Genomic DNA, 21,786 nt, shown 5'->3' with positions numbered 1-21,786 from the left:
TTTTTACGAGCTAAAAAGTTTCAAATTATTTTTATACCATTTAATAGGTGGTTGAAAATGCTTTTTAGTGGTCTATGAATGAATAAACTTTGATTAACTATCACTGGAAAAAAGCGATTTAAAAAACCATGCTCAAAAGGTATACTGTCATCTTAAATGTTTGACATGTGTAATGAATTCACCAGATCCATCAGATTCAGATTAATTAATTAATCAGACTCATCAATTAATTGGTCATGTGACTTAATTTTGACTTATTAACTAAATTAAGTTAATTAAATTAGGAAAAAATTAAATTAAGCCAAAAATTAAAATCACAAAAACGCTTCTAAATAACTTAGTTCTGATATTACATACATACATAAATTTTATATTTTAAAATTTTATACTCAAAAAAATTAATGCCTTAAGGTGCAAGAACAGATTGGTCACACTTACCAAGTTAATATGCCATACAGAATACAGTCAAAGATAAGCATGCCAAATGCTTGACCAAGTGTATAGTTATCATCAACAGATGTATTTTCAGAAAGATTATCCCATGTTACTCCGACCTGTGAAGATTCGCGTTGAGATATTATATGAATCATAATACCAAGACAGGAATTTGGTAAGAGACAGGATGCTGCTTTCATACCACTAAAACATAAAAAATAATATTTTATATTAATACTTTGTATTATTGACCCTATATTTACCCATTCCTGTGCCTTCAAACGTTTGTGTGTTTAGGCAAACACACAGATCTACTTAGCTTAAATAAAAAATAACAAATAAAAAATGTTACCCAGATAGTTCCTCAAATTTTTCAGGATCCTGGAATGATAAGTACGGACCCAAAGAACCAAACCAAATAACAGCAGCAAACAACATTCCACGAACAGCATTGGAGAATAAAACACTAAAGGAAGTAGGATAAAAATGTAACAAAAGAAAAGGAGGGTAAATAATCTACTAGGGATGTATCATTTAAGCTATTTATTCTTCAAAACAAATTCATCATTGCTTTTAAAAAGCATGCACACAACTAACCTGATGAAGAACAAAAAGAATATTGATGCCAGTATGTATAGAAATAAAAAGAAAAACACAATGCCTCCCGTTGTATAAGTCAGAATGTCGCCGCCCTATAAATAAAAGTGTCAAAATAATATACTGTAAAACCTTTGAACCTCAAAATTGCAAAAAAAACCTAAAACTTGTTTGATTCATAGTCGTATTTATTCTTTTTCTATGAATCACAGCTAAAAAAAATAAAATTATTGCACATAGTCATATTAAACATGCCCAGCTTTGATTAATAAATATTTCTGTCAAAAATTGATCCAGCTTCACACCAGAAACAAAAATAAGATTTTAAACTTATCCAAAGCTGTAACTAAATTTCATGTGCACCTCTTAGATGATTTTCAGGCAGACATTTTAAGAAACTATATTAAAATCAAAGGAATGAATTATAATCTACTTCATATTTCCTCGAATTAGTAAACTGCTATACCTTTAGTAAAATTGTTTGAAGAATAACACTAATTAAAAGGAAAGCCAATGTCTTCAAAAACCAGGCTGTCCAATGAATCCAATTTGCAAGCCCCATCATTTTCATACTTTCCTTCAAGCGGAACTGCTTCTCTGCTACAAGCTCCTACATAAAGATCTCATCATAGTACTCATAACTTCATAACACAGCGAAAAGTTTGGGATACCTTAAAATGTTAAATGCAAACATTCTTTACTTCACTAAGAGGGTTGTAAAATTGAAAGACTGTTTTGATGATGAAGTAAAAAACATGGAGTGCTTTAAGAAGGTAAAAAATACATCTAAAGATAATTTCAAATATTTGTTGCTGCCTCCGTTGGGCCCTACATGCAATATAGCTGAAAAATAGCTAGCTAGATCAAAAGAGCTTGTAAGTACAACCATCAGAAGGATGGATTTAATGGCAAAATAAGTGCTTAGATCAACTAATTTATGGATACCACACTTTTAATTATTTCAAGTTATTTTGTTTTGTTAAGTTATTTTTTCCTAATTTAATATTTAGGAAGATTTAATTTTGTTAATATCTTAAGTACTTGATTTGAAGTGTTGTAATTAGCAGTCAAATAGTGTTGTTTCAATAAATTTGTTTTTGTTACCTGTAAACAGAGCTGGGTAAACAAAATTACATACTTTTACAATCATAACAGCAGTGTACATATAAGCAAGTACAAATATAAGTGCCATGACACCTTGTATCAGCAGTATGAAATTATCCACAACATAATCAGGATATGGAAATTGCTGAAAAAAAAGCAACCTGGCATTACATATTTTTTTGTTAGCTAACAGGGTAAAAAGAAAAAAAAGATGGGTGGTAAAAATTTCTGTTTAGTGTGCTAAAAATATAGTAAATACCAGTCGTTAGCCCGTGGAAAAACCCATGGGTTTGCCCGTCCTTTTTATACCGCATTGCGTGCGTCTCGCTACCTGTGCAGCTAAGCTACCATTTTGCATAACAGACAGACGAACGGACGGACAGACAAATAAACAACAAGTGGTACCTGTATGTGGCGAGGTGCTGTATAATTTTTCCCTGTTTGCATCTGAATAATGCCAGTATCGACTAAATGCTGTAAGCCAATGAACTTGAAATAAGAGCTGCAGAAAAGTATAATGTTTAAATAATTAACATTCATGGTGATTATCAATTCATTTTTTTAATACCCATACCTCGTTTCTTTTCTAGGTCCTGCTGCTTGAAAGAACGGGTACACCCAATGGGTGCGCCATGTCGATCTTGTATTTGCAGAATGGCGAAATCTGATGGAATATTCAACATTTTTTGGAAGGCTCTTAGATTCTTCCACATTTTTAAAAATTATTGCTGAAATAAAAGGTAGAGCAATAATAACTTCTTGACTAAAAACTCCTATCAGTTTTTAAACAAATGATTGAACTTAAATTGCTGTAAATGCAACACAACCGTAATTCTACTGTAGAGAATTAGACTCACCACAAAGGTATTCTAATTCCAGCTCTTTTGCTTCATCTAAAACCTCTTTTTCAGAAGTGAAACGCTTTCCATCTTGACTTTTATTTGCCAGGTTAAGACTGAGTGAATCGGCAGCATATTGTAAGATTTCCGTAGCTTAAGAAAAGGAAGTATTAGAAGAAAAAGATAATTAATGCTAACAAGGTTTTCTCTATGACTATTTTTCTTTGACTAATAATTTAAAAAACTAAAAAAGAAAAAAGAAACAACGAGAAAACATTATTTTCTATCAAAAATAAAAAATACAACAATGAAAAGTTTTTAGACATAACAATCTCTTGCTGTCAGAAATACTGTCACAAAATAATAATCAAAACAAACTTTTATACTCAATGAATTATTTTAAGTATTTGTTAATTCTTTTTTCTCTCTCAAGACACCAATAGCTGACTAATGTGAACCGTCAAAACTTTACATTTTATTCCTACTTTCTTTTATATGTTAACTCAATGACTTCATGACTTTATAATTTTAAAAAAACCTCCACAGGCTACAAGCTGCATTATTAATTCAGTTAAATAAGAAACTAATTATGCTCCTGAATTTAAAGAAAATGAAAATTTTTTGTATTTTAACCTTTAAAAAACGTTTCATACAAAACTAAATTTTATATCATTCACAAATACAACATTAAACAAAGAAAATGTTATGTCTTGAAAGCTACCAATGCTACCATTTACCAAAACACTTGATATTTAATCATTTTTCATACAAAAGTATGTATGTAACACAAACCTGTAAAACTACTTTAATTGGAGCGAAATTTTTTGGGTAAACTTTCGCGAATGAAGAAATTCGGAAAATTTCGCGAGATTAACTTTCGCGAATGAAGAAACCCGCAAATTTTTGCGAGATAAACTTTCGCGAACAATAATTTTTCAGTTAGAAAAACTTCAAAATTCTTAGCATAATTGAAAATGTTATAAATTTTCTTTCTTGAAATAAGATTTCTAAGTATTTTGTGCGTTTTTGGTGAAAAATGATAAAATAGCTTACTGGATAAACTTTCGCGAATGAAGAAATTCGGAAATTTCGCGAGATAAAGTTTCGCCAATGGAGAAACTCGCACATTTTCGCCAGATAAACTTTCGCGAAAATGGCGAAAAATTGCAAATTCTCGTAAGTTCCTTCGCGAAAGTTTGTCCAATTAAAGTAGTAACAGTGTAAAATCAAGAGATTTCATTTATTTTCCCCTCTTTACTTTTTCATTTGATTTCCCCTGATGTTATTTCAATGTTTCCAGAAAATTTCCTGACTGTTTTTGGCAAATGCCAAATTAAAAATCCTCTGATAATTCCCTGTTCTTCTTGATTTCTAGGCTGTCTGTGAACCCCAAAACATTGGTAAAGTTTCTCATGAAAAATTAGTGCAAACAATGTTCCAAGAAGTTCTTTATTTGCGTAAGTTGTCATCAAGATAGTACAATAAAAGATATGTGTATGGAAAATTACATAAAAGCGATTGCCAAACCCTGTAGCAATCCTTAGTGCGCTTAACCTAAAAAATAACTCACTCTTTGTATTTATTGGATAGTATGCGATCTTATCTACATCAGAAGCCTTTCCATCAGGAAACTGGATAGTTATTGGATCAAATTTACGAACATCATTCAAATCGAATGCTCCTAAAAATAACAAAACAAAAATACATAAAAGAAAAAGATTTAAATTTGTCATAACATGTGCAGACTTTAATCTGACAACAATATAACAACATAACTAATTGAAATTAGTTGTTAGCGAATGGAAAAATATACAAAAATTTCCCTGTCATTGCTTGCAGCTACTATTGCAGGAAATATAATATAAATTCTTGTTTTTAAAAATAATAGGATTGCCTTAACAATTCTTATAGAAAAATTCTTGTTAGTTCAAAGCATCACTATTGTTAAATGTCTCATCAAACATAATGCAGCTGAAAAGTGTATTTCTCTATATTGCTCACAATTAGTTTACTTACGAAAACACTCCTCGCTTTCATGAATATTTTTTCTAAAAATAAAACCAGAAACTTACACCAACTAACTACACCGTGTAATTCTTTAAAAAAGTTCAAATATTCCTACTTCATTCAGACACTTAACATTTCAGACATTTAGTTTTTAAACCCTCTTGAAACTGGTGACTAAATTTGTTGGTATGTAATACAAAATTAAGAATTTGGGTACAGGTTTAAGTTTTGTAAATTCTATATCAATTTGTTGATCACATATTTTTATTCATTTTGAAAAATGTCAGCCTGAAGGTTTTTTGTCTCATTGGTACAATGGTTAGTTATGTAAAGCCATATTTTTGTTTTAATAAATAATAAATTTTTATTTTTATAAATAATTTAATTGGTTTTGTAAACTTGTTTAAGTTAAAAATGGAACGGTACCTAATTCGAAAAGTATCAAAATCGAACAAGTTTTTATGGGCACACACTTTGCAAGTTCAATCTGTGCTTTTGACCTGGCGCTTTGTATTTCTCAGTGCAATATCAAAATCAGTCAACACCCATTTTTTAAAAAAACATGATTATTAAAAATGCGATCAGACCTTCCTAGTATCAACAAAGCGAGTAATCCAAAAGGCAATAAGATTTCTACAGCTGTGCCAATTGGTCTTCTGATCTAAAAAATAATATTAATGCTTAAAAAACAAACTCATAGTAATTCAGCATATTATCAGTAGAAAAACTGGACATAGAAAATTTAAAATTCTTTGGGAATCTATGAAATTTACCTGGAGAATAAAGTTTTTCCACAATAATAAGGTTAGCTTTCGGAAAGCATTTGCCATTGTTGTCAACTTGTTTATTTCCTGGCTTAAAACGCTCTAAGAAATAAAATAAAATAGCAGTTACTTTCGTTATTATTATTATTATTATTATTACAAGTCAAAACAATGTAGAGAACTATTGACATGGCTAACCAAAACAAAACGATATATAAAACAACTGACAATTTTTCTGTCTTTTTTAATACAAAAATTTTTACATCAAAATATATTACCAACGCAATACAATTTCAGTTATCAATGACCCATATGTATTTTATTTGCTGCATTAAGCTCTTTTACAACTTTAATTCATACAATATTAACATTCTCCATATTCTAATAATAAATGCGCAGATTTGAATATACTAAAAAGAGTATAGATAAAAATATAGTAAAACAGAGCTGTGGTTTTAAACAAATGAAGAATAAAGGATGAGCAATCCTACTGTGAATTCAAAGACTAAGTTTGCCTGAAATCAATCTTTTAACCTTTAAATTTAGTTGGTTTTCTACGCAAAGTAAGCAAAAAATAGTTGGACACACCTGCAAGGAAAAACAAAGGTACACATGACCTTATATTTTGATGTGTTTTTTTTACCCTAGCTATTTTGTAGAAAAACCTTAAAGACATAATAAATAATACATATGCAAAACTTCCATAGCTACATAAAGAAATAAACAAAATAGATAATATTAAATATTTATGTTTTTTAAAAGTTTTTGATAAGTTAGATTTGCATAGATTATGCAAAGTTATCAATATTATATTATGAAAAGATCCGCCTCTATAGGTCTTTTATAACCCTAACTATAACCATCTATTAGGCCATATAATACATTTCTTTCAAGTACCATACCTCCCAGATATTGGCTGTCACACAAAACTACCTCAAAAAAATACAACGTTTTGACACACATGTATTAAATTTCTTTACTAATTTCTTGAAAATAGAGCTTTATGAATATGATTTTGACATAATATCTCAATTTGCATAACTGTAGCAGTCCCTCTCAATTAAGGACGACGTTAGGCTTCCGCCCTTGAGGAGCCATCATATTTTAAATTTACGGTTGAAAAATTTTGCTGTTACAACTTTTTTATGTGAAAAAAGGCCTATTATTGGTTCTGGTAAATATATTCCTTGTATGCAATAAATCACCCACATCACACAATAAAAATAGATATATCATCCATGCACGGTAAAAAAACTTGAACTTTCGTGTTAATGTTCTCTTCGTAAAAACCATTCATGATCTTTATTTAATCTTTCAAATGTATGTATCATTAATTAAAGATCTATTTTTAGATTGAACAGCAAAAGATGAAAATTGATTTTGTAAAGTAAGGCGCAATTTACACTTGATAGTTTCGTATTATAAGGAATTAATGCGTGTTCTAATGATATTAACTTTATTATAAAAATACAGTATTAGGAAAAAATGTTTTTTGGTTGGGTGTCCCTACTTTCCAGTGAAGGATTTGAAGTATCGTATGTAGAGAAAGGATGTTGTGTGGATAAAGCGATGACCCAGAAACAAGGGCTTTATCAGACGCACAAGCCTTGTTTCTTATACTGTTATATCTTATAATGTAAAACAAGGCAGAGGGGCCGTACTGGAGAAGTGGAACACGCGCGCCCAGAGGTAATCTGGGTGAATATAAAACTAAGCTAACGACTGAGCTAGCGTGTATGTACAGTGCAAACAGTCGATAAAATGTGCACAAGGGTAGAGTCTTTACTACAAAGGGATAAAGGGAATGGTGAAGGTATTCATACACCCTTCCGTTTCATGTATACAGACTCACGAAACGCGGCTGGGAAGTCCTTTAGTGACAACGCTGTTGTGTTCAAATGTGTATAAGCAATTTTTGGTTTTTATTCCACGTTATGTTGTTACTTTATACTACTTTGTTCTCCTACATAAATTTTAAAGCTACCATGGTAAATAGATATGTATAGTTTTCCCATGGCTATAGTAACTTTGACAACAGCATTTTTTTGCCGCTAAATGCTGTGATAGAATTAAATTAAATTTTTTTTGGTGAAAGATAATTAGCTACAAAATCTTGACAAGTGTCAGAAATAACCTTTAAGTAAATAAATATGTAACTGTTTCCCTTTGAATGTTGAAAAAGGATTACTGCCACCTTAAATAGAATGCAGAAAAGTGCTGACATGAGCAAAAATTTATTCCTAATATTTTAATATTTTATTACTTTTATGACAAAGTTGATTTTATTTGAAAAAGTCTATCAGAGGGAGGAAGTTGTAACACTTAAATCTTTTTATATACTTGCCATACTTAGACTCCTCCTTCCTTTACAAAGGGAAGGGAGGGGTTCAGCTTCCTAAAATTTTGAAATAGGCAGAGGGGGTGCTGTAAACAGGGGTTGGGTTACTCTATATTCCAGAGTAAATTATTACTTCTTAGATTACCTACTTTAAGTAAGACAGATCATTTAATTTAGCCTTGAAACAGCAATTGCTCATTTTTTGTATTGTTTAAGTTTACAGTCTGTTCCTATTTCTTTTAATTTTTAAAAGCTACATCCTGTTAATTGTTAATTCATCAATATATCTAAATTAATGTCTGACTGTCAAAACCGATTAAAAAAAATCATTTGGGGTTGCAATTGTGAGAAGATTTATTAAACTCAGCGAACTAGAGGTTATTGGAATTTTGTCAACCTTAGAAAATTAAAGAGACTTATCTACTAGAGATCTTGGTAAAAATTCTAAAAATATCAGGTATTTTTATTCACATTTGGTGACTATAAAAGACAGACAAAGTAGAAAAATCCTGCAGGAATGGGCAAGAGTACAATTAAGTTCCCAGAACTTTTTCTTTTTTTTTTGTAACTATTTAAAATCACTTTTTGCTATGTTCCATATATTTTTTTAACAACAACAAGGGCATTTGTGTTACATGCCCATTACAAGATGGGTTAGACCTCAAAATAATAGGGGGTAATGTCATTATGTTTATTATATCTTTTAGATTTAGATTTACAGCTTCATTCCAAAATAAAGAATACAAATCTATTCACGTACTGGTAGCAGATTGTAGTTAAAAAGATGGCAACTGAAACAATCACGTCAACACGAATAGATTACATATGATTTTATGAAAAAAACAGATAAAAGCCATTTAGGATCAATGTGCTCAAAGTAAAAGTAGCACAGACAGTATTGATTGGTGTTGAGTGAGATGGTCAAAAGTTTGACAGACAACGTTTTAACAATTGGAACACTTGTGGACGTGGCAGAGGTGGATAATATTTCAGTGCTAGAAGAAGCCAGTACAATCCTAATGGTCCTAATGGACATCCATTGCAAGGTCACCATTGCAAATCTATAATGCATTTCATGAATGACTGATAAGAATAAAGAAAGCAAAGGACAGGATGAAGTACATGTGCAGTTTTTTGCAAAGGGTTTGGAACAATGCTTTATGGAGCAAGTCGTGCCTGAGTCTTTGAATTGTGCTTTACTAGACTCAGGATGTTCATGAACAGTTTGTGGTAAAAATTGGCTTGACTGTTACATAGACACTTTGCCAGAAGGGACAGCTTTAGCTGAAAGTAAGAGTAACAAGTCCTTTAAATTTGGGCCAGGTGGAAGCTTCCCCTCAGTTAAACAAGTTAATATCCCTGTTAATATGGCTGGAATGCAAGCCCATATTCTTACTGATGTTGTTGATTGCGAACTACCATTATTATTATTAAAACAGAGTCTGAAAGCAGCCAATAACCAACTTGATTTTGTTAATGATAAAGTTACAATGTTTGACAGAGACATTTCATGAAAATTCCACCAGAGTTAGTAAAATCACCTGAAGAAAAATGTAAAATAGCTGCAAAGCTTCACAAGCAGTTTGGATATCCCATAGACAGCAGCAAACCGAAAACTCTTCTCCAAGATACAAATGTTAAAGATAAAGAATTATTTCAGCAAATTGACAATGTTACAAACTCTTGTAACACATGTAGTAGATATATAAAGGCTCGATCAAGGCCAATTTTCTCACTACCATTAGCCGCAGATGTCCATGAATGTCTTGCCATAGACCTAAAATTCCTGACAGTTAATCATAAAAAGTTAACCATACTTCATATGATTGATGTGTTCTCTAGATACAGTGCATCAACAACTATCAAATCCAAGAATAAGGAAATTATCATAGACACAATTTTCAAACACTGGGTTGCTATTTTTGGAACATCAAACTCGATTTTTTCAGACAATGGAGGGGAGTTCAACAATGAGCTCTTAAGAGATGTAGCAGAACTGTTAAACACAAGAGTTTATACAACAGCAGCAGAAGCAGCTCCATGGTCAAATGATGTATGTGAGCTTCATAATGCCATCCTGAAAGATATGATTTTGAAAAATTTTCGACAATACTAGTTGTTCTGTTAAAAATGCACTTACATGGGCCACTTGTGCTAAGAATGTGTTGCATAATAACCGTGGATTCAGTCCCAATCTCCCATCTGTGCTTACAGCCAAGCTTCCTGCTCTTCACACAGTTACACCCAGTCAATTAATTGCAAATCATATGAATGCCCTGAATTAAAACAGGACTCGGTCATAAACACGAACATCTACTAGCAAATATTTTTACAATGGTGAATTTGTATACTTTAAGCGACATGGAGAAAAAAAGTGGAGAGGACCTGGTGTAGTCCTTGGCATTGATGAAAAGCAGGTCCTTGTTAAACGTAGAGGAACTTATGTTTGAGTAAGTACTTGTCAGTTGCAATCAGTAAAGGGGCACCATAGTTGGCAGGAAAGCACAAATGAAAGCACTCAGGTGAAGAAAACTACAACCGAAAAAGAAGATTTGGGTTGATGAGATTCCAAACAGTGTAGCGAATGGGTTGCTCGAAAGCGTAAACGATTTTGATATCAACACATCATCAGAAGTTGTACTTGATGACATGCCTAGTGATCATGCCATAAATACAAATGAGACCCCTGTTACTTCCCATGCTCAGGTTGAAACAACACATAAATCAAGCATTGAGCAAGAAGTTGGTGAACACCTTGCAATGAACAGTCATTGACAGTGACCTTTTGAAAAATCAGGGACAAAGTTAGGTTTATTGATCCTGATACTAATAAACTCTCTGAATTTATAGTTGTTAGTTGTGCTGGTAAAGTAGGAAAATTTGGAGTTGGGACATATAAGAATTGGTTGAACCTCAAAGATGTTAAAACCAAAGCAATGAAATCAATTGACTTTGAAATCATTTTGGAAAAGGTAAACACAGAGTCAGTATATATTGTAGAAACATCATGTGATGTTAGTGAAGCTCAACATAAATAACTAAATAAATGGCGTGATTACAATGTTTATGAAGTTGAAGACAAAGGGCAAGACATAATCACAACACGTTGGGTGATAACTGAGAAAAGACATGATTGTAAAACAGAAATTAAAGCACAATTAGTGGCTTAAGGTTTTGATAAGGACACTTGGTAAACAAACCGACTCCTCAACTGTAAATAAGAAGAACTTTCGTCTTGAGTGTGATATTGGTGCAACCCATGGATGGAGAATTAACACTCTTGATGTTAAAGCTGCGTTTCTCAAGGTGCCAAGATTGATAGAGCTGTACATCTTCTTCCGCCACCAGAAGCTAACACAGACAAGTTGTGGAAACTAAAAACACTTGTTTATGGTTTGTGTGACACTTCTTGCGCTTGGTATGAGACATAATCCAACAGATTCAATAAAGTTGGAGCTACGTACAAGAAGCATTTATAACAATGCATTAATTCTCTGGAGAAAAGAAACTTCACCTGAAGGTACAATTTGCTGTCATGTTGACGATTGCTTCTTCGTTGGAAGTGATTTGTTTCATGACACTGTCATTGCACATTTAGATAAAACATTCTCACTTAGTAAAGAGAACTCCAAGTCGTTTAACCTATTGGCATTAGAAATTGAACAAGAGCGTGGTGCAGTAATTATGAATCAACATAATTACATTAGTAACTTTCCACCAATTAATTTTATCAATATTAGGTCTACAAAAATGAAGCCTTAGTTAGTCAAATTCAATGGGCAGCAAAACAAACTAGACCTGATGCTGCTCATGTTGCCTGTGATTAAAGCACTCGCATATAACATGGAACAGTTGCTGACACTCGTAGAGATAACAAGCAGCTCAAACATCTGCAGCAAACTGTAGTAAAGATTGTTATTTCAATCACTGGAGATGTTAAAGTATCATCGCTCATACTTTTCAGTGATGCATCACATGGAAATTTAATTAATGGTGGCTCACAAAGTGGTTTTGTTCTGCTACTTCATGGTGAAATCAAAATTGCCCCACTTATTTGGAAATCTCAAAGTTAAAACGTGCAGTTAAAAGCGCCACGGGTGCTATGTTTATAGATCCCTAATTTAAGAGATTTTTTCAGTTGATATACCTATTATTTGTATATCAGACAAAAAATCGCTTGTCGAAGCAGTTAAAAATACCAACGCCATAGAAGATAAACGATTGTATATTGATATTTGTGCACTTTGTGAGATGGTCGAAAAAGGAGAAATCAGGGAACTCATTCTTACGAAACCAAATGATCAGATTGCTGACTGCCTTACGAAAGGCACTGCTTCAGCTGAAAAATTGCTTCGTATACTATCTGGTAGAGAACAGTTGAAGTACTGTTGAGTTTTGGCTAATTAGAACAAATATAACAGTATGCCAAATGACACTTTCAAATGTTTGACGACATTGTCTTTAAAAACATTCTTACATTGTGTTTCTGCTTTTTGCAGTTTCTTTTGTTGAAAATATTTTATGATTTTGTTTTATTGAGAGAGAATGCAGTGACAAGATTGTCATTGTGTTTATTATATCTTTTAGGTTTAGATGTACCACTAATGCCATAACTAAGAAAAAGATCCGTTCACAGGTAACTCTTAAAATAAGAAGGGTGGGGTTCCTAAGGAGGGATGTTTTAAAAATAGTGGGGGGAGAAGCGGGTTCTGATCCCTCTGCCAACTATGCTTGCAACTCAATAAATAAAGTTTTATTCGTCCAAAAACGAAATCAATCAACAATTTTTTGCAACAATGACCTATACCATTGCCACTGCCATAGTCATCACCATCACCCTTAACCTCATTACATTACCAGTACGATTTTCATTTTTACCATCAGTATCACCATTGCTGTCACCACCATCACCCCATCACCATGATCAACTTCACTATAACCATCCTCACCAACAACGATGCCATCACTATCACCATCCTCATTAAAATCATTTCCGTGTCTCTATCACTCTATTACATTACCATCACCATTATCATTATCGTTAAGGATTAACCATCTTTGGCATTACATTACATGGTTGATTATTGAGTACAACAATAAATGCATCCACTTTGCCCTAGTCAGGCCAACTTATCTGATTCTGAACTGACAGGTTTATAACATCATCAGAAACCTTTAAAACCTCAAAATCTCTGCAACTATTTATCAAAAGCAAACATATCATCTATATAATTTTTTGATCACACAATAAAAGTGACAGCTAAACACATTCCTAAAAAATTGCTTCTGCTATTATATGGGTATTTGCTAAACATCACCAGAATAAGTAGATTTTTCCAAAGGCCTTTTCAACTGGTATATGAATTATTTATTACTAGTCGATAAAGCCCGTGGAAAAATCCACTGAGGCATGATAAAAATAAAAAGGAAGCGTCATTTGAATTTTGATGACGTCAGCAATCCATCCACAAAAAAATTAGAACCTTGTTTCCACGTTGCCTCTATTGTGTAGAGCTTAAACTGCTGATCAAGAAAATGTATATGATCATGTGCTTTTGATGAGCGGTTAATGAGATATAAGGGTTTAAACATTTTGCTGACATCAGCAATATCCTGTCAAAACCCAAAAGTTTTGATATTGACGTTAAAGTAGTGTTATTGACGTCACGCTGTAACGTCATAAAATTTAACAAATAAGACATGCATTTTTCGGCTACATCAAAGAAAAACGAACACATCCACTTTGCCTGTCACAGACACACAGACAGACACACCTAGCGTATTATTATATAGATAAGTTATTATAAGTTATCATGAGATACCACGAAAGTTGTTTTCCATAATACTTATTTCTTTAAACCTAAAGTTGTATAAAGTAATAAAATTATGTTTTTACTTTTTTTACACAGTTTTCATCTGATTGATATAGAACAGTAACATTACATAACAAACATAACATTTTTAGTTTGAACCAAATCATAACTGTAAGTACATATCCAAGTGTTTTTGTTTTCGTAAATAAATATAATCAAACTGTCAATAAAAGTTTGTAAGCACTTACCCATTTTAAAGCAATGTAGATTCTCTAACATCTGTAACACATAGATCAAAACCACACCTAAAAACAAATTGAATTCCAAAAAAAATATATCTTATAAATTTGTCATGGTTTTTATGGTAATTTAAATGACATCTCATATTCCAGGAGATTTTGATCAAATTTTAGTTGTAATCAAGATTTGGTTAAACGGAACTTGCAGTATAAAAAGACTGGCCTTATATTATAGAGTTTAAAAGGTTGGCTAACAAGCCTTTTTAAATTTTTTGAAAAGCTCTTTTCGTTTTAAGATATTCACATTCAAAAACTGTCACATTTAATTATACTGTATTTACAATGTCATATTTAAGGAATAGTAATTTTTGACATTTTCTGTCATCAGTAATTTCGTACATGTTAAGAGATGTGCATTCAAACTTTATCAATGTGTAGATATTTTAAAGGTGAGTTGATTAACATAATTTTTTTTGCTAAAATGACTCTTAATTTTTTGCTGACAACCCTATATGTCAGTACGCAATCAGATTTTGTAAGTAAACATATAGGGCTTATACAAGCTTACCCAGAAAACTTTATTTTGTTTGTAAATGATGCAAATGCAGTTGGTATGAATCTTGTCCTTCTGAAATGACTAAAACAATTTTTTTCTTATATTCTGGAAAAATCTGTTTTTTACAGAACGTAGATCTGTTGATATGTGTTGTGTTCAGGAAGTTAGGTGGAGAGGAGCTTCAGTGAGATTTGTGGAAGGTAGGAGGGCAAGGTATAAGCTTTTTTGGATTGGTAATAGTGATGGATATGGAGGAGTTGGCATATTCGTTGCGGAGAAGTGGGTAGAAAAAGTAATAGATATTATGCGTGTTAATAGTCGTATTATAGTGATAAAGTTTTTGATAGGTAATAGGATTGTCACTTTTCTGTCAGTTTATGCTCCACAGTGTGGACTCAGTGAGGAAGATAAAGATAAGTTTTATGATGAGTTAATAGCAGTCACATCAAAGTTTGGAGACACTGAACTTGTCATGGTGGGCGGCGACTTTAATGGTCATGTTGGGAAGTCATCTGAAGGTTATAGAGGTGTGCATGGAGGCTATGGATTTGGGAGCAGAAATAAGGAAGGGGAGAGATTGCTGGAGTTTGGAATGGCAATGGACATGGTGGTTTGCAACACATCATTCAGTAAGAGACAGAGTAGGCTGATAACATATGAGTCAGGTGGTTGTAAGACACAGATAGATTACTTTTTGGTTAGAAAGTCAGACAAGAAAGTGGTGAAGGACGTGAAAGTTATATCGGGGGAAGAGTGTGTTTCCCAGCATAAGTTGCTGGTTTGTGATATTATCTTGAAGAGTGTCAAAGAAGCCAAGGGAAAGTACAGGCCCCGTCGAAAAGTCTGGAAGCTGAAGGAAGAGATTGTAGCAAGACAATTTAGTGCAAAAGTTCAGCAGTTAGCCTACAATAGTCAATGTGATAGTGACAATGTTGAAAGTACTTGGACTACTTTGAAGAATTGTCTTCTAGAAGCTTCTGATGATACCTGTGGGTGGACGAAAGGACCAGCTAGCCATAGACAGACCTGGTGGTGGAATAATGAGGTTGACCAGTGTATAAAGGAAAAGAGGAAACTTTGGAAAGAGTGGAAGTCAGGTGGTAGTAAAAATATTTACTTAGAAGCTAAGCGTCGCGCTCGTACAGCAGTGTATAAGGCAAAATCAGAAGCAGAGAGAAACAGATTTGCAGATGTGTTAAGAAGGGAAGACCAGCGCAATGAGGTATTCAAGATAGCAAAGCAAATGAAGAAGACTAATCAAGATATTGTAGGTGAGAAGTGTATACGTAATGATGAAGGTGTTTTGGCTAGCACAGAGGAGGAGAAAAGGGTAGCTTGGAAGAATCATTATCAGAGGTTGCTTAACACTGAGTTTGATTGGGACGAGGATAATTTGTCTGATGATGATGTCGTAGAAGGGCCAGCTATGCAGATCAAGACAGAATGGGTAGTGGAGGCTATTAGGAAATTGAAGATTGGCAAGGCTGCAGGAGTATCAGGTATTGTTGCAGAGATGGTAAAAGCATCTGGATATATTGGAGTTGAGCTTATTACAAGTCTTGCTAACCAGATTATAAAGGATGGTGCTATTCCGAGTGAGTGGCAGTCGAGTGTAATAGTGAATTGTTTCAAGGGCAAGGGTGATGCATTAGAAAGGGGTAACTATAGAGGTTTAAAGTTGGTTGATCAAGTAATGAAAGTTATTGAAAGAGTGATTGATAAGTTACTTAGAGAAAGAATTGATATAGATAAGATGCAATTTGGTTTTGTTCCAGGGCGTGGCACTCCAGATGCAATATTTTTACTCAGACAGCTTCAGGAAAAGTATTTAGAAAAGAGAAAGAATCTCTATTTTGCCTTTGTAGATTTAGAGAAAGCTTTTGATAGAGTGCCACGTAAAGTTATTTGGTGGGCTATGAGAAAATTAGGTGTGGATGAGTGGCTAGTTACGATGGTTCAGTCTATGTACAGCAATGCTAGAAGTCGTGTCAGGATTAACGATTCACTTAGTGATGAATTTAGTGTGAATGTTGGTGTACATCAGGGTTCTGTACTTAGTCCTTTGTTGTTTATTCTAGTCTTAGAAGCGCTGTCGATGGAGTTCAGAACAGGTTGTCCATGGGAGTTATTGTATGCAGATGATTTGGTTCTCATAGCAGAGTCGATGGAAGAATTAGTTGAAAAGTTTGAGAAGTGGAAGAAAGGACTAGAAGAGAAAGGGCTGAAGGTAAACACGGCAAAGTCTAAAGTCATGATAAGTAGCATTGCAGCCAAGTGTGACCTTGTAGTTGGAAATTGGCCTTGTGGAGTTTGCAGGAAAGGGGTTGGTAGTAACTCAATTTTTTGTCAGACTTGCAAGCATTGGGTACATAAGAAGTGCAGTAGTATTAGTGGAAGGTTAAGAGCTGGCATACAGTTTGTATGCAAGCGTTGCAAAGGTGAGATTATAGAGAATGAAGTATTTCCAGCTTTAATGATGTACAACAGTGGCTCGTTAGAGATAGTTAAGAACTTCTGTTACTTAGGTGATATGTTGGGCAGTGAAGGGGGTGTTGGAAGAAGTGTTACTTGCAGGATAGGTTCTGCTTGGAAAAAGTTTAGAGAGTTACTTCCTTTATTGACTAGCAGAGTCCTGTCAATTGAGGTAAAAGGTAGGTTGTATGAGGCCTGTGTAAGAAGTGTTATGTTGTACGGTAGTGAGACATGGGCAGTGAGGCAGGAAGATCTTGACCGTTTAGAAAGGAATGATATGAGAATGGTTAGGTGGATGTGTAATGCCAGTCTGAGAGACAGAAAGAGTTCAGATGAGCTAAGAAGCAGGCTAAGTCTCCGTAGAATTAAAGATGTTATCCAGATAAGAAGATTGAATTGGCTGGGGCACTTGGAAAGAATGGAGGAGGATAATTGGGTAAGAAAGTGTAGAGACTTGATAGTTCCTGGGGCAAAGCCCAGAGGCAGACCGAGAAAGACTTGGCAGGAGGTTATAAGGACAGACTTGATAGAGAGGAAGTTGAGTTTAGATCTAACACAGTCTAGATCAGATTGGAAGAGGGTCATTAATATACCCCGTCCAACCCATGCTAGCATGGAAAACGGACGTTAAGCCGAGAATGATGATGATGATGATGTTTAGTACAGCAACTTCATGCCCATGCTTTTTCTTTAACATTTAAATTCACTATGGTTGCATAATTGATGTCACAAAGGCCAAAGAATTGTAGGGTGTGTTTGTTGGTAATGTTTTAAAATATTGGAGTATTTATGATAAGAGGTAAAAACAAACCTTGACTTTTTATTTTGAATAACACGTCAGTGTTTGAACACATTTTTTAACGTATATCATTAGAAAATTACTGTATATAATTACTATATCTTATATACAATTCTCAAATCAAGATTAATTTTGTTTTCAGTTATGCATTGATGACTTCAACAATTTGAGCTTCTAGTGCATAAGTATCATTCTTCAAACATATTCTTAAAATTTTGAAAATTAATCCTTAATTTCTGATAGTAATCTGCCAAGTCTGTAACACCCAAAGTGGACATGTTCACTTTTGTTCGATGCTGGTGATGTCAATGACTTTGAGGCTAAATAACTCAGAGACGGGTTGATGACATTATAAAAAATCCTAACATCTCTTTAACTATTTGTCAAAAGCTTCTTTCTCAGATTTCAAGTTCCACACAATAGGCAGAGCACTATAGGCATTGCTTCCACTACTGGACTAAAACCAACAAGGTTTTAGTCCAGTAGTGGAAGCAATTGGCAACTTTACTCAATTATGTCAATGTGTTAAATTTAACTGGTTGGGGTGCTGGGCTGCCCTGGGCAGCCACAAAGTGTAGAGATGTGCGTGTACCCCTGGAAGAGTATGGTGAATTAAGTACAGGTGCGAGGAGATGAACGACGGTGCACCACGCGAGCAGTACAGATGACTGGGAAAATAACAGCAGGGGGATGCGGCGCTGACAGTCAAAGGTGGTGCACCAAGAGGTTAATAACAGGTGTGAAATGCAAAGGAAGCTAGAGCTCATAAAGAGTAGGTTCTTGTGAGGTATGATAGAGGAAATGGAATCACAGGAGAGGAGCTCCGGATGTGATTGAGAGATTAGTTAAGCCAGAAAACACTACTAGGAGAAGAGCTCCGGATGTAGTGGATAAGAGCGAACACTACTAGGAGAAGAGCTCCAGATGTAGATGTGGAGAAGAGCAAATTTATTGGGAACACGCACGTGAGCTTGAGACAATATCTTCTCTTCAGCCTAGCATCCTCACCCGATTCCGCCAAATTATCCTCAGTTTATTCTTACAAAATTGAAATAAATTTTCTACTCCAAGTTTGTGTTTTTATTGGGAACTACAGCAATTAAACAGAATCTACATCTTCATTTCATGTACAACATTGTAATGGAAACAAGTCTCAGGCTTTTTCAGGAATATTTGAGTAGGTGTGCGATGATTCGCACGTGTAAAGAAAGCAACACGTGCAATGTGAAACGCACGTGCAAAGGATGTTACACGTTCGATACGTGCTCCAAGGTCAATCTTAGTTGAGCATTCATTTTACGGTAAAAAAGTAGGGGACGTTTTGAATCGTAACCCCAAACACGATGATCGAGCATCTACATATAGCGACACTCTCAATCTTACTTCCTTTTCTACATGTCCGAAATAGTATGCATGACATTATTGTCATTTTCAGAAATTTAGTGTTTATTTTTCAGGTCATCACAAGCAAATAGGCAAAAATATACTTCGTTTGGGTTTCATTTTAAACTTGTTTGAATAAAAATAACACTTGCGGCATAAGGAAAAAACTCAATTAAATTCGGACCTGCTATGGTTTTCAATTTTTTTGTCAAATGAAGATTACAATTAAATCCATGATAAAATGTCTGTTCCGCCTGTAAGTGCAGTTTTGCAGACTTGCTTTATCCCTGCTCTGTCAGCGTTCACCTCCACATTAGTTAAGAGCCGCATGGCTGGATTTCTTGTGTAAAACCTGATTACCAATGATGAAGGGGCCAGGCAAAAAAGATTTATGTCTACGTAGTTCTTTTAACTAAGTCAGGAGTCGGTGAATTAGCTAGGATAGTCAGGTTGGCTATAGATAGGCTTGCTCGTGGATTAAAAGGACCAGGACTATTCAATAATTATGAGATTTAAAAGTGTCCGACAAAAGTTCAAAATGAGCTACAAACATGTCCGACCGAACTAGAAATGTGGTGGACATTTTGCGTGACGAGTCTCCAAACATTATTTCGAGGGCTTCCATCGCACGCTACAAAATTGATTTTATAGGTTGATTTTCAAAACTCAGTATTTACTTTTCAGGTGTGCGATTAATAACACACCTGAAACGATTTAGTTGTGTGCCAAGGCGTGCGCGTGCAATGGCACGCCTCTCCTGAAAAAGCCTGCTATGGTAACATTTACTCATTTACTTACTATATTGAATCCCCACCAGGGGGAATCAAACATCTGATCTCCCGCACAGAGTGCGAGAGTTATAACCACTAAACTACGGCGTCTAATAATCAATTTCGTTTTATTGTGAAAAAATTAACTAACGAAAACATATCCAAAGTCAACCTGTACATCCTAGCTAATCCACCGTCTCCTGACCTCGATAAAGAATTATGTATCCGAAGATATCATCAACACAGCCCCTTACCTAGCCATGCGATCCTTCACTGGTGCAGAGGCAAACGCTAATGAGACACATATGAAACAAGTCTGCATAGTTGCACTTGCAAGTGAAACAAGCATTATTTCATTTAAAATAACTAAGAGATCCGGTAAAAAAATGTTACATAGAACAAATAAATTAAAGTCATAGTTTATATATTCAATTTGAATGAAGGTGGCATACGCAAAATAGGTTAATAGTACAATAAGATTCACATAGTGTCGCAATCAGCGCTAGTTGGAATCAGCTTTCGATTGGTCAAATGTGTTTAAACTCAAAGAAAAAATTATTAGAAAAAACAGATGCAGCATACTTTATACACCAAACTTTAGCTAGCTAGCATCTATGAAATCATCATTATCTATTTATAAATGGGCAAGAAGGAGAGCATATCTAACTTATCTAAATGATACAAATTTGTTTACTTTTGCTATATATTTACTTGTTTGTGGTCGATTTTTTCTTGCCTTTTAGGATGTTACTTACTTATGTTACTTATGTTAACTTTTAAAGTTGTAGCTTCACGCCTGTAATGGACGACCGACGTCAGTCATGTGCGCGTATATACTCTATAGCTTTACTAATATTGGCTACTTATCCACAGTCAGAGTGTAGCTATAGTTAGCTGGTATATGCACTGAGAATATTACGTTTTCGTTTGTTTTCGTTTTTTCGTTTCGTTTAAATGCAACAAAATTTTTACTTGAATATCCAGAAAAGATTTATTTGCCAAAACGAAAGTCACAGTCGCCGGAGGTGAAAGATTGTTCTCCTTTTTGAGCCTCAATGAAGAATACGCGACCGTGGTATTGAAAAAGAAAAAAATTCTGTTTTTTAATAACTTTGCAGTTTAATTGTGTCGAATAAAAATGCAGCATAAAAATCTTTAATCAAGAAATTAATTTAAAAGCTGTTTTTGGTCATTAAAGTTGTTGATCTTGGTTGCACTTGCTATATTTAATTATTTTCGTAAACCATAATGCAATGCGAATTTCTTCGAAATCGAAACAACTGTCTCGTTCGCCTGCTGCAACTAAGATCGACGTAGATCAACGATACCTGCCATTTTCGCAAAAAAAGTAACAGGGAACTTTTTTAAACGCAGGTAAGATATTTTTGATTTAACATTCAACGTAGTTCTCCTGTGTTTTTTTGTGCCGAGGTTAACTATGACCTGGGAAAACCCATGCAAAAGAACAACAAATTTGTTTTCGTTATGGTCTACATGAAGAGCTTTAAATAATCTTGCAGACCAAGTGACTTGTGATTTAACTTTATTGATGGAGCCCTTTTTTTATCAAGACGTTTATGTGTGTGTTTTCATTTTAAATGCTAATGGACATTACCTATTTTATATATTTAAACTCACACATAAAAACTCATCATTGTAGAGTACAGTTC

At 34.0% G+C, this 21,786-nt stretch overlaps 1 protein-coding gene across 5 annotated transcripts in view; it reads right to left on the bottom strand.

Annotated features, from left to right (window-relative positions):
- Positions 1 to 21,403, bottom strand: part of LOC130641794 (phospholipid-transporting ATPase ABCA3-like) — a 38,045-nt gene extending 16,642 nt beyond the window's left edge. Inside the window, exons 1-15 of one of the 5 annotated variants that reach the window (XM_057448751.1) lie at positions 20,872 to 21,403; positions 14,146 to 14,202; positions 10,225 to 10,360; positions 5,756 to 5,848; positions 5,570 to 5,643; positions 4,992 to 5,023; positions 4,546 to 4,656; positions 2,994 to 3,128; positions 2,711 to 2,864; positions 2,542 to 2,638; positions 2,171 to 2,281; positions 1,499 to 1,642; positions 1,033 to 1,127; positions 788 to 901; positions 439 to 639 (exon numbers count right to left, since the gene is read on the bottom strand). In XM_057448751.1, the coding sequence (XP_057304734.1) occupies positions 439 to 639; positions 788 to 901; positions 1,033 to 1,127; positions 1,499 to 1,642; positions 2,171 to 2,281; positions 2,542 to 2,638; positions 2,711 to 2,864; positions 2,994 to 3,128; positions 4,546 to 4,656; positions 4,992 to 5,023; positions 5,570 to 5,643; positions 5,756 to 5,812 (1,325 nt within the window). In that variant the 5' untranslated portion in view covers positions 5,813 to 5,848; positions 10,225 to 10,360; positions 14,146 to 14,202; positions 20,872 to 21,403. Of the gene's footprint in view, positions 1 to 438; positions 640 to 787; positions 902 to 1,032; positions 1,128 to 1,498; positions 1,643 to 2,170; positions 2,282 to 2,541; positions 2,639 to 2,710; positions 2,865 to 2,993; positions 3,129 to 4,545; positions 4,657 to 4,991; positions 5,024 to 5,569; positions 5,644 to 5,755; positions 5,849 to 6,024; positions 6,182 to 10,224; positions 10,361 to 14,145; positions 14,203 to 14,704; positions 14,843 to 20,871 lie in introns of those variants that run through there. The other 4 variants (XM_057448752.1, XM_057448753.1, XM_057448755.1 and 1 more) reach the window with 4 other exon arrangements.
- Positions 21,404 to 21,786: the final 383 nt, after the last annotated feature.

Source organism: Hydractinia symbiolongicarpus, chromosome 4, assembly GCF_029227915.1.
Source record: "Hydractinia symbiolongicarpus strain clone_291-10 chromosome 4, HSymV2.1, whole genome shotgun sequence".
NCBI classification, from domain to species: domain Eukaryota; kingdom Metazoa; phylum Cnidaria; class Hydrozoa; order Anthoathecata; family Hydractiniidae; genus Hydractinia; species Hydractinia symbiolongicarpus.
This window is presented reverse-complemented; position numbering and strand designations above follow the sequence as displayed.